This window comes from Lichenostomus cassidix, chromosome 2 (genome assembly GCF_008360975.1).
Source record: "Lichenostomus cassidix isolate B80296 chromosome 2, HeHo_3.0, whole genome shotgun sequence".
Taxonomy (NCBI): Eukaryota; Metazoa; Chordata; class Aves; order Passeriformes; family Meliphagidae; genus Lichenostomus; species Lichenostomus cassidix.
The window spans coordinates 137,120,157-137,132,791 of record NC_139482.1 but is presented as its reverse complement, the minus strand read 5'-3'; the positions used below and the strand labels follow the sequence as shown (position 1 = coordinate 137,132,791).

Below are 12,635 nucleotides of genomic sequence, written 5' to 3'. Positions count from 1 at the left end.
CGAGAAGCAGCAGGTCAGTGGCTATGTGGTATTTCAGACACTGCGGCACAGGTACAGCCCTGCAGCCCCGCCGCTGCCGTTGGTGGTGTGGGAGCGTGGTGCTGCCACCTCCACACCTAACCTTTAATTATCCTTGATGCTGTGAGTGTAATACAGACTTTTTTGTGCAGTTGGCGTGAGACAAGCGTGCCATCTTGTGAGCAGGCAAAATGGGAGCAACGTGTAAGTTCTGCTGTGGGCGAACGAAGCATGAGGGTTGTGAGTGGAGCTGTTGGGTGTTTTTCTCACACTCAAAGGAGATCCAGATCTACAACAACGTAGGGTGTAATAGGATGGGAAATCAAATTTCTGCTTTAAATCTGGGAGTCATAAAGAGTAATTATTTTTTTATTAATAGGCCAAGGCCTGTCAAGATGATATGGGATTCAATGATAAAGAGGTTACTTTTTTAAAAAGGGAGACTGAAATCTATGTTTGGTTTAATCAGCAGATTTTGATGCTGGAGAAGACCCAAGTACCATCTACTTTACAAATACATCTGTTTACTGCAGTCTCTGTTCTTTAGGTCATGTATGCATATATACACTCATCTTGTTATCTGCATACAAATGGTTGTACAAATGTCTTATGACTTCAAGGTTTTTATCTGTGATCTTGGGCTGTTCTCATTACTCACACGAAGAGAAGCCACGGCCAAATTATGAAGATAATTTCTAATTTCTCTCATGTATTCTTATTCTTTCAATACATACTGCTTAACAAAAGAATTATTAAGAGATGCTTAAATTTAATTGGTTCTGATTTCATCTCTGTCTTCTTCAAAGGAAGACATCTTTGCAGTATAAATCCGGTTGTACCAGATTTCAGGGGGTAAAAAATTTATAGCTAATACTAATCCCTAAAAAATGACTATATGTATTGTGAAACATTCTGTACAGATTATCACACTTTTTGGGTCCTGGATCAGTTAATCAAGTAACTTTAGAAATTGAATTCTCTCCTGACTCTTAATATGGTACAAAGATCACTTTTGCAGCCTTACGTCTTGTTTATCAGATCAAACTGTTACAGGAGTAATTATTTACTCTTGGCTAGTCCCATTTTGGGAAGAATTTGCACACTGATACGTAGATGAAACATTTATTTCTTGAGTTGTTTGAAACAACAATTGTGGATGTTCTGAAGCTATTCCTAGACTGGAAAATTAGAAGCAGCCCAAGCTTGGATTGATTGTCATGGGGAGAGCAAAGAGCAACAGATTATTGATGGGCAGCAGCTAGCTGAGCAGGATGACATGATCTATACTCAGCCAAGTGGCTCACATTTGGCAGTCCTTTTATTCATTTGTGGTTATCTCACCCCATCCGTGTTGGACTCTCAGCTTCTCCACCTAATTGGCTGTGTTAATTTGTAGCCCGCACCTTCAGATCTCAGGTACATCCCAAATTCCTTTGCACAAGTTGCAACATTACTTCAAAGAAGTTGCTGTTGTAGCCTCTGCAAGTAGTTTGGGACTTTTTTTAGACTCCAAAATGCCAGTGAACCCAGAAGTTGCTTTAATAGTTAGTTTCTTTCTTTATAAGTGAGAAAACACGGCAAAAGCTTTCACTTTTTGTGGGGTATGTCCCAGTGCAACAAATCAGCTCTGCATCATTGCCGGATATTTCTTAAAACTGGTGAGGTACCGATCTGGGAATTGAGGTGGCTTGAAGGCAGCTCTGAGGAGGAAGACAGGAGCAACATGGTAAGACTTGCTTGTGTACAGGGGATTTTTGAGAATGGAAATATTACTGTAATCTGTAGTTGTACCTCTCTGTAACTTTTTAGAGAAGTAGTTATATATTGGGCGTGTTATTGCTGGAAAAGTGATATAGTGCCCAACTTGTTTCAAAATATATCTTCAGTAGGAATAAAACAACTATTCACTTCTGTTTGTCTCTGCAGACTGGAGATTTCTACTCCCGTTGGTAGTTTGAGTTCCTGTCTATACAGTGCTGCGTGCTGCTTCTGCCACCTATGTTGTGTGTGTGTTTCTGAAATTACATATTTACCTCTCAGGGAAAAAAAAATTAAATTTTTTTTTTTTGTACGTGTTTTATGATCCTGGCAGATTACCGATGTTTAAATTAAATTTCTGGTGTCTGAATGGTCCAGGCTAATGTGAGGGCTTTTGGCACCATCCCTTTGTGCAATAAAGTATCAAAGCCAGTAGCGTAAGAAATCTTCTATCAAAAGCTGAAAGCTAGATTAATGAAATCACTTATGCAGGCATTATGAGATTTTCCCATGGAAAGTTTATGTGGGAGTTCGGGAAAAACTGATTCAAGAACAGCATTATTTGCACTATATATATTCATCCAGCAGTCAGCAGGCTGGCGCTGGCACCCCTTGCCAGTTTTAAAGGATTGCCAGCACTCATGAAACTGCTGCAAAGCCACATCAGCAAAGTGTCAAGGAGTCTTCTGATTCTGTGTCCTCCTTCCCCCTTTTCCGACCAGAATTGAAATGAGTAAAACAGAAATTGTACTGCTCAGTGAATATGTGTACTCACTTCTTATGGCTATCCAAGAAATGCTGCTGTTTTAAAGCCATTTCATAACAAATTATTAAGGTGGAAGCACTGTAAGACTAGCTTTCTCATTAGCATTTCACTTCATTTCTCAGCTTCAAAAGAAAAATAAGAGATTAAAAGGGCAAATAATAGACAAATCACTCAGAGTGAATCCATTTGCATCCACTTTGGTCTTTTTTAAAATGTATTTTACTTCGGGTTTTTTTAAGAAAGTGGCTCAGTGCTTCTCACTCTGCATGAGGACCATATGATATGTGCTGCAAGAGAGTCTTTCCTTGTTAATAGGGATGATTCCAAAAACAAGGTAGTTCACGACTGCTTTGGCTGGAGCTAATGTTGGGCTCCAACATCAGTTCTGTAATTTCTGACAAATGGCCAAGATTTCTTGAATAGGCACAGCTTTCTGTTTTGTGTGGGGAACACACAATCCACTCTTTTGTTGTGGTTGCCACTGCTGTTGTTTCTTCCCCATTCACAATGGAGAGTGGGGTTATTTGTGCTGAGTGGGAAAACAGTGCCAAAATTCTGACTTGCTTATGTTTAATGAGATGTTAACTTTTGTGATAGCCATAAAGGGTAAAAGAGATTTTGAAATATGGATCCAATGTATCCTGATCTCCAAGTCAAGAGGGCATATTGGTGATGAAAGTTTTATCTGTCACAGGCATGTCAAGATGAGAGTTTACTAGATGATTCAACCCAAATGTATAGGAGCTGTTTACATAGAGATTGCCAAACAATTTCCATTGCTTTTCTTTTTATCTAAATTCTTGAATACACTACTAAATAAAATAGCCTGCGTTTGGAATGTATGGCTGTGGGATATATGGAAACTCACAGCATGTGGGGGGGAAAAGTTAGAATAGGGAAATATAATAGTTTTGTAAACTTAATGTGAATATAGGTACATCATATATAGAGTCAAGATTTAATTTGCTGATCAAAGCATCCAAATAACTTTGGATTTAATAATGTCGGCAATAAATGCTAATATATGGAAATTGAAAAGCATGGAGCAACAATAGCTAGCCACGCTTACCAGTATTACCCTGCAGCAGGTAGATTTACATTTTTTTGTTTTGTTTTGCAATCACAGTTTGGAAAATGTGTGTTCTTTTTCCCTTCTCCCATACTTCTGAATGTGGGTTCTCCTGAACAAGCTTAGACAAGATTCAAGCTAAACAATAGGGCAACATCAGAACCTTTGAAGGCTCAGTTTGGATGGGTACCCAAAGCCAGAGTCTGCTTTGATGTATGTGGGCTCAACTCCGGTTGCCCTTGGTTGCCCTCTTTTACCTATGTAACTTGTGTCTGGAAACCCTTGCCAAATTTTTTTTTTTTTTTAAAGAAAAGAAATAAAGGACATTTTTGCAATCTCATGTTCATCTTGATTCTGGTCTGGCTGGAAAAGTACTACAATAATGCCCTCTCCGGTGATGATTTGATATTACTGTTTTAGGTCTAGACTGTAGACTTCTGCCTCCTTCCCAGTTTCTGAAATTTCAACCCCATTTCAAAAGGGAGGATTTTGCCTCTAGTTGGAAACAAAATTATTTGAACTTTTCTGGAATGCTATCCAAAACCATCCTCTATCTCCCTTGCATCTTTTCCTCTTCTCCCAAGTAATTCATGGTTCCATATGGCTGAGGTTTTGGGCAAGGGAACTCTGATGCCTTTCTCTCGTATCACAGACCTCACCTGCCAGAAAGAGACAGTACATCTCAGTCTTGCTTCTCTAGAAGTCAGTGGGGCTTTTGCCATTACTTTCAAGGGAAATAGGGTCAGTCCATTGTATTTTTAATGCAAAAGAACAAGTGAGTAATTTCTTGTACCCATACCTGATTGCTCTTGCCTAGGAGCCAGGAGGCCACCTTCTTTCTTCACTCTCCAACTCAAGGTAGCACTGTGCTTGCCTCTGCCAGTACACTCAACTCCGATTCACTTCTGAGTCATTTGCAAACTCTAAACTCCCATTGTCTTCAAAGGACATTTGGATTACAGAGAACACTGAGTTTACTCAGGCTGAAAAGAAATTGAAACATATCAGATTGCCACACCTACTAGAAGAGTTTGGCAAGACTGGTTGTTTGCCCGAAAGACAGGATGAACTATGGAGATATGATAGATGTGCCCACAGCCTAGGGGGTCTTTGATTCTCACAAGTACAAGATTGAGAGAAAACTGTATTCCACCAGCAAGAAGAAGCAAACTCAAAACACTTAAAATATTTCTTTTTTTTTTTTTTCACATTTAGGTTGTAAAGTGAGAGCTACAAGATGTCACTGATACCAGGGTTGTTGTAACGTTCACATCGATACTGGTCACTTTTATTTGACATGGGGATATGTAAGAATTCTTTAAAAACAAATTGTAGAATGTTGTGGCTAGCACAGGTCTTTCCCATGAGAAATCCTTTTGTGTTTTATAAATAAAGATAAGGTTTGGATGTTATTAAAAACAGTGTCCCAAGACTTGGACGGTGCAGACCTGGCCAATCAGGCCTAGGGGGAGGTTTTTGACTGACCAATCTGGGTGACTTTTGAAAACTCTATATATATATGATAAAATCAAAACAATAAAGGCTTTTTTCCTTCTTGCCACTGAGAACTAACTTCCTTACTCTGCTAGCTGCTCAACAGCGACAGAATGTGACAGATAATTAGAGCCTACAAACCCTCTTACTGTTCAGAAAGTAAGCCACTGTCTTAAACACTGAGGATTAGAAGCAGTTTATTTTTCACAGAAGTAGTTGATTCTATCCAAAGGCAGTTGAACCTTCTTTGAAGGATCTGGTATCTCCAAAAGAGAGCACCAGACTAAATGGACCTCTGGTTTAATCGGATAGGGAATGTTATGCATCCTGTAAACTGTAACGACAGCTAATTAATAGAATAAGCAGAAGATTCAGAGAGGATGGCAGGCAGGGCTCTCATAGGAGGCGTCAGTCCTGGCAGAAGTCAGTTACTTTATTGCAGTAAGCAAATCAGGCTGGATTCTCTCTATGGTGCAATAACAGTAGATTGGGGACCATGCAAAGCAGCATCAATACATAAAAATTAAACTACTTTTAATATACAAAGCTGAGTTTAGATAAATGCAGAACAGAGAAGCAAAGGCATAATATTCTCTGAAAGTGCAGCCTTTTAATGCTGTTTTGGAGACTAATTTACATACAAATAAAATGTCAGCTTATCCCATAACTGTCATGATAAATTGGAGCATTTAGATTTTTGCACGAGATGGTCCTTCTGTACCTTATTAAATTACTGGATCTTGGCCTTTTGCCAAGTGCTAGGATGACACTTTCTTTACTGAAGCACATACAGGGGAGGGATATGGACCTGGATATCCAGAGAACCCAGGTTCAGTCACTAGCCAAGAGCTCTGCCTGCATGTCACCTTGAACACCTTGAATTGCTCATTTTTCTGTCGATAATTTTATTTATCCGTAAAAGGCAGTGATGTTAGTTTTCTGGTTTCACAAGCTTTATTGCGGTTTAATATGTTGTCGTGTGTACAAGGTGCTTTTAGGTACTTGATTGGAAGTGAGGGCAGAGTGAATCTTGCCTTGCTGGGCTCTCCCATCCTGGATGGATGGCACTGGAGGGCAGGTAGGAACAAGCTCTCTTCAGCAAGCCAGTAAGAAATGCAGAGCAACAACTTGCTGTGCTCAGAAACCTTTAGATAAAAGCAGTTTTAGAATTCTTCATTTTTGTTGCAAGATAGCATAAAATTCTCCTGCATGTCACCTCTTTAGACACATCACCTTTTGACTTGAGTTTCTACTGAAAGTGTCTGTGTGATTATCCCAGGAGTGAGCTTAAAATGAAATAAGTCCCTGGAAGTGGGCTAAAACAGTCTATTTTGAAATACCGCTCCTAAACTCTCTTGAAATGACCAAGTGTCTATTTTATACCCATAGAAAAGGTTAGATTTATTCCAGTGGCTAGATGACTACTGATGTGTGCTGTGCTCTGAAGCATAAGGTAATAGAAAAGATCATTGTGAATTAATTCAATGTGAATTAATATGAGATTTATCTGATGAGAGTTGTTTGAAGGTGACGGCACTTTGTAGCTGAAGAGGATTTAAGATGTCCAAAAGTGCACCTTTAGAGATTTGAGAACGATCAATGTTGGGAAAGTAAATGTAAATGGGAGGGAGCAAGCTTGAACAGACCACAGCTCTTTTCACTTGTCTGTTGTAGACTTTGTGGGGAAAAAACTGCAAACAGCTCTTGGCAAATTGGTGATCAGGGACTAAACTGAAGAGCCTGAAAATGCAAAAGAGTAAGAGAGGAGGAGAAAAGCAAAAGTGTTTTGCTATAATGCTGTTCTACTAATAAGACATATAAGGCATGGTTTTCTCCTTGCACTTTTTAGATTGATGGAGCTGTCATAATTTCAGTGGAGCATGCAGAGTGTAGAATATCAAGCAGATGTATTTTGTCCAAACACAATGTCTAATCCTGCCTAATTTTACCGATATGAGGTAACATATTCTACCTTAGCAATTTCAGGCAGGAATGAATGGATATGCAGTTTGAGGCCTTGTAGAAAAACATGTATGGATTAAAAACTCTCTTGGAATTAACATGGCAGTTGCTTAAAGCTGTGGGATCCTCTGTCTTATATGGTGTATGAGGACACTTGTGCCAAAGCAGAAAGGAGGTGGTCTTGTTGAAGAGACAGTTGCTTGTCATTAAGCTTATTCTGCCCTCCCATGGTTTAGGGCCTGACTCTTGGGTTCCTTACACAAAAGGGGTTGTTCTTCCCTCCCCTTCTCAGCAGAGAAAAGTTAGGGAAGGCCATGTGTTGGTTGTTTGCTGGCAGGCTCTCTCTGAGAACCACACGCAAAACTGGGAGAGAAGCATCCTGTGTGACTGCCTCCTGCTCTGTGTACCGGCTGGAGGTGGTGGGGATGTGAAACTACACATCTCTTTCCTGTCATTTCACTGTAGAAGTGTCCACAAGGGAAGGTAGAAAAGCAGCAGCTTTAGCCAGTCCTCTACCACTGTGTCTGAGTCTGGGCTAGTTTGCATCTAATGTAATCTAATTTTCAGTGAGGGCAGCAATTTCACCTGGAGTTTCCAGTGTTATTTACAGATTTTTATTTTTTTTTAACACTTAAATTAGAAAACATGGCAGGCTTTTGAACCGTGGGCTGTACTAATAAGCTTGTTAACTTTCTGGTTGTGCTCGGCACAGGTCTGGGCCGGCCTGGCTGGACAGGCTGCCGAGGAGGGCTGGGTGCCGGGCGGCTCCCCAGGGATGGAGCCTGTAGCCGAGACGCTTTCCCAGAAATTCAGTCGCTCAAAACAGGAGCTTTCTGGCTTCAGAGCTCGTGTGCCTTACAGCTGCTCGATTGTTGTATGGAGAGTAGGGAGGAGGCTCCACATTGATTAGGACTTTATGTGCTTGATAGAAGCGGCACTTTGAACACTTAGGGGTTTTTTATATGAAGCACAGCAGACAGTCTTTGTAGTCTATTTATGTGTAATAAACTGGGTTTTGTTTTGTGTCTTGTGTTTTTTTTCTTCTTTTTTTTCCTTTTTTTTTTTTTTTTTTTGTGAAAGAAAGAGAAGTCTAAAAAGGAGAGAAATTAAAACCACAGCATTATTTTCCCATGCAGCTATGGCGAGTATCCTGCGATCTCACATGATCGGCTGTCCTGCTGGGGTGGAGTGTGGGAAGGTGTCAAAATATGTCTCTCAATTTTATTATTTTTTTTCTTACAAGGGAAAGGCAGATGAATGCCAAAAGCCCTGCTCTCTTCTCTAGCCCTGCAGTAACGAACTACATGAGTGTATGTTATTAAGATGATAAAGATTAAATTTCTAGCTACTAACATGCTATCACAACAGCAAAGGGGGAAAAAATCTTGAAAAAATTATGAAAATTAGTCTGATGGTCTCCTTTTAATAATATGATCACTCCCAACCCCAACAGACAGTGTAGGCTGGAATTCCACAGGGCTTTTTTGTGGTCCTAATGATTTTAATAATACTTTGTGCTATGTAGCACCTTTCATTAGAGGATCACAAAGTGCTTTACAGTCACTAATTAATTAAGCTTCACAACACTCCTGTGAGATAGGTAAGTATTACACATATATTAAGCTGAGACACTGAGAGTTAATGATTTTTTTCTGCATTATTCTGGGAAAATGATTGATGTTCAAGCGCCGTATGTACATTATATGTCTTTGTGTGGGTGTGTAATATATATGAGTGTAAAAGTATTAATTTTACTATCCTTTAACAAAGATGTCCTACTTGAACCTGTTGAATATAAATGTGTACTTTTATTTAACTTTTTGTTGCTGCGGCGTATTGACTGATAATATCAGAGTCTTCATATACCCTTGACTCAGTTTGCTCTTCGTCTGCTTGTGCATCTGCTTGTACAAAGATTAGTCAGTGGAATCTCATAAAATTCAAACATATTTCTAGATGGATTATTCTGTTAAAAAGAGCATATGACTAAGATCTGACCTAAACCTGCAGCACAAGCACCAGGCAACAACTATTCTGTTGCAATAGGCTTTCCTGACAAGCCATCACATTCAGTAAAAGTAATGAGCAACAACAGTGACCCACTGGGGAGCTGGTGATCAGCAGGTAATTAGTCATTATCTTCACTACTCGTAAGAAACTATTGATTACCAGAATTTGTTTTTTATTTTTTTTTTCTTTTTTTAAAGACATGTAGTAGTCACTATGGTAATTCATTATCCTGAATTACAAACTGATTTTAGCAGAAGTTTTTGTTTCCAGGGATAAACTGGTGTGAGTGATTGTTGAATAGAAAAGTCTGTATCTCACAGATGCATGAATCATGTAGAGTAGCCTAGGCTGTTTTTGAAGGAAAGTACGTGTAGCTATTATTATTATTTCTACTTTAAAGTAGCTGTGAGTGATGATTTCAGCTAAAAAAAACTCCAAACCCCATGTGGTTTAAAGGTAATTTCAGTGTAAAGAAAATAAGATGCAAACCCCTGGATTACAGAGACCAAAAGACAAGTACTGCAACCTGGGCCTTATCCAGAATTCTCTCAACTTGTGAAGTCCTTTCATTCACATCAGGCTTAATAATTCTTTTATTTTGGGAAGATCATTATTTTCAGTGATGAAAAGGTAGTGCAGTCCCAAAGACTGTTCTTCACTTGGCTTTTTTACTAGCACCCAACAAATGTGCTTACTATTGCAATGGCATTTTAGAGATGTGGGAAGTTGCCTGCTAACAACGAAAGTAACACCACTAATTTTGTTTCAAGTGGAACATAAGGCAGCCAGCAGAGGTTAACATAAAACTGCTGATGGAACCAGTTATTTAGGTGCCATCAACTATCCCATTAGCCAGTCCCATTATGATGCATGTGGATTTTTAAGACACTTACTTTCTACAGCTCATTTTCAACAGTTACTTTAAACTTGTTTTAGACTTTGTGTTTGGTGAGCATTACCTCTGAGATATTTTTTGTCTTTTTGTATGAGTGCGTGTGTGTGCAAGAGCATGTGTGTCTGAGGAGAAGAGAGCTATGGGATTTCTCGTTTGAGGGAAATAGAGAACAGCAGACTCTATTTGTATAGTGCCCAGTTATAATTGCATGGGAATGTACAATAGGTATAATACTGTTTTTAAGTAAAAAACATATTTTGAATGCATAATTTAGGAAGGAAAACCTTTTTTTTTGTTTTGTTTTGCAGATATACAGATCAGCTCTCAAAATGTCTTCTGTGTCTTCCGTGCATCTTCTAAGACAATTGCATTAGCCCGCCTGCTAGTTGACTAATAGAATTAATAATTGTAAAAAGCACTCTAAAGCCACATGCCTTATGAAGTCAATGCTGGGTATGATTTTACAAGTATGTGATCTATTTTTTCAAGTGAAATTGTTAACTGAAAACGTTCTTGGCACACAATAAAACATTGTGCAATCTGTTATTTGTCTTAGAGATAATAATTTCAGAGTGGCTATATTCTTTCTGTATCTAACTTATGACTTGCTAGAGGATGGTTTCTTCAATTTAGGAGTATTGCAAATGTAGTTTTATTTACATAATATGTCTCTGAAAAATGATAGTGGTGGAATTTCAGTGACAAAAAAATCCTTGTGTCTTTTCTTACTGTCCCCTTGAGTGGATATCAAACAAATAAATGACAGATGATTTTTCAAAAGCTAAAAGAAAAAAGAAAGGAAAATAGTTCCAAATTCAACTTAAGGAAGTTAATATTGTCTTATTTCTTCTTTCCTTTCTTTCTCCATGTGTAGAATACTGCATGAAAAAGCTCCATTAGGCAGATATGATTTTCTTTTTTCCCCTCCATTAACACTCAGACTCACAAATATATTGGGAAAATTAGACTTAAAGTATCTAGCTCTGCTGTCCAGTTAGGGTGTATACAGCCCAGATTTTTCTTTTCTTTTCTTTAAAGGGACTTTTTTTCTCTCCATTTCTCTGACTCTCTTCTGTCAGTTGTCATGAAGATAACAAATCTTTAAGCTTTCCTTATCTGCCAAAAATATCTGTAACAAAAACATTTTAGAACATTGCATTTAGTCTTGTTTAATTTTGACTGAGGTAACAGTCATGATGTTTACTTTCTCGATTTCTGATTTTTCTTCACTGCGCAGTCAGGACTGCTTTCTCTGTCGTCTGCCACGAATTGCATTTGAACGGAAGTTATTTTAAAAATGGTTTGGGATGTGTAACCAGGAGAAAAATACATTCTTAGTTGAACACCTACCAGAGATGCTCACAGATATTTTTAGTGTGCATTAACCAAGAATATTCATGAAGTCTCACAGAGAAGTAGTAATGCTAAAAGGTTGACAACTACCTTTATACCTTGAATTATATATGTGTGCATGTTGTTCTAGTAGGCTGAGTCTATATTGTAATAGTTCTCTTACCACAGCAGAAAATATTTTTCTTCTCTAAATTCTGGGTGACTTCATGGTTCAGAAGTTATTGGGGGAAAAAATCGTACAATTGAGTTCACACATACCCTGGTAGGTGTGGTTGACATTAAAGAGAAGACATTTGGTTCCCAAGCATACGTGTCTTCTACAGTATGGAATCACAGTAGGCATTTAAGAAACTCATTAAGACCACACAGAGTGTCAAAATTTCTGTAACACAAGCTGGCATTCTATGTGAAAGCTGTCTTGCTGCAGCCCATGCTGCCTGTGGATCAGCTCAACCACAAAGACAACAGAGGCAGCCCAAGACACAAGTTGAACATTTCCCCTAAGAAGTTGTCTGTTTTTATCAACAGAGCATATAGTGCCCTTTCATGTGGAGCAGATGTAAATAAGAGGATGTACAGATGCCTGTTCTTTTATTTTTAACCTCTGTCCCTGGCCTTGCTTCTCAAAGTACTGTTTTGAGAAGGTTGTCCCCGGCTTTCAAAGGTTTTGACGCAGCACCATTTGGAGCACATCAGTGTTGCTCCCAGAGACACCAGGTGGTCCTCCCTTGGCAAAGCAATATAAATCTCCAGTGCCTCCGTAGGGCCCGGCTGTGGCTGGCCTGGGAATGGGGGCTCAGACTTGAGTCTGTAGCTCACATCTCATGTGTGGTACTGCAGGCTGCTGCCACCAGACCACACACAATTTGGCAAAGAGAAACATCCATCCTTGTATATACAGCATTGGCAAAGATTAAGAACATAGAAAAGTTGTGGCACATCTGTCTTCTGCCCATAGCTAGCATGTGAACACAAATGGATCAAAACAGCTGGTGATGAGTATCAAATCCAGAACCACACAGTGGAGAGAACAGGGGAGTTTAATAGATGTATTTTCTCTTAAATAGGGTGGGGAAGGTGAAGATATGTAGTGGATGAGGAATTTGACTTAGTACCTGCATAGTCTGATTACTCGTCCTTCTGTAATCCCCCTGTTCAGAGAGCAGCTAACTCACCAGTGGCAGACTCCCATTTTCTCTCTGATCCTTATTGCTGTCCTGTCTCAGCTTTCTTAAATGGATCCTGGAAGTGTACTTGCAGATTTAGCAGTAGTGGCTATGTCTGCAAGGAGGACTAAGCAGAGGAAGGTT

General features: G+C 39.1%; 1 protein-coding gene across 6 annotated transcripts in view; it reads left to right on the top strand.

The window, feature by feature from the left end:
* TRPS1 (transcriptional repressor GATA binding 1) overlaps nucleotides 1–12,635 on the top strand; it is a 219,016-nt gene that overhangs the window by 29,310 nt on the left and 177,071 nt on the right. For 3 of the 6 annotated variants that reach the window (XM_085053431.1, XM_085053436.1, XM_085053432.1), the window contains exon 2: nucleotides 10,281–10,439. The exons of 2 other annotated variants lie outside the window; for them this stretch is intronic. In XM_085053431.1, coding sequence (XP_084909557.1) covers nucleotides 10,403–10,439 — 37 coding nt within the window. In that variant the 5' untranslated portion in view covers nucleotides 10,281–10,402. Of the gene's footprint in view, nucleotides 1–10,280; nucleotides 10,440–12,635 lie in introns of those variants that run through there. One more of the 6 variants, XM_085053433.1, reaches the window with a different exon arrangement.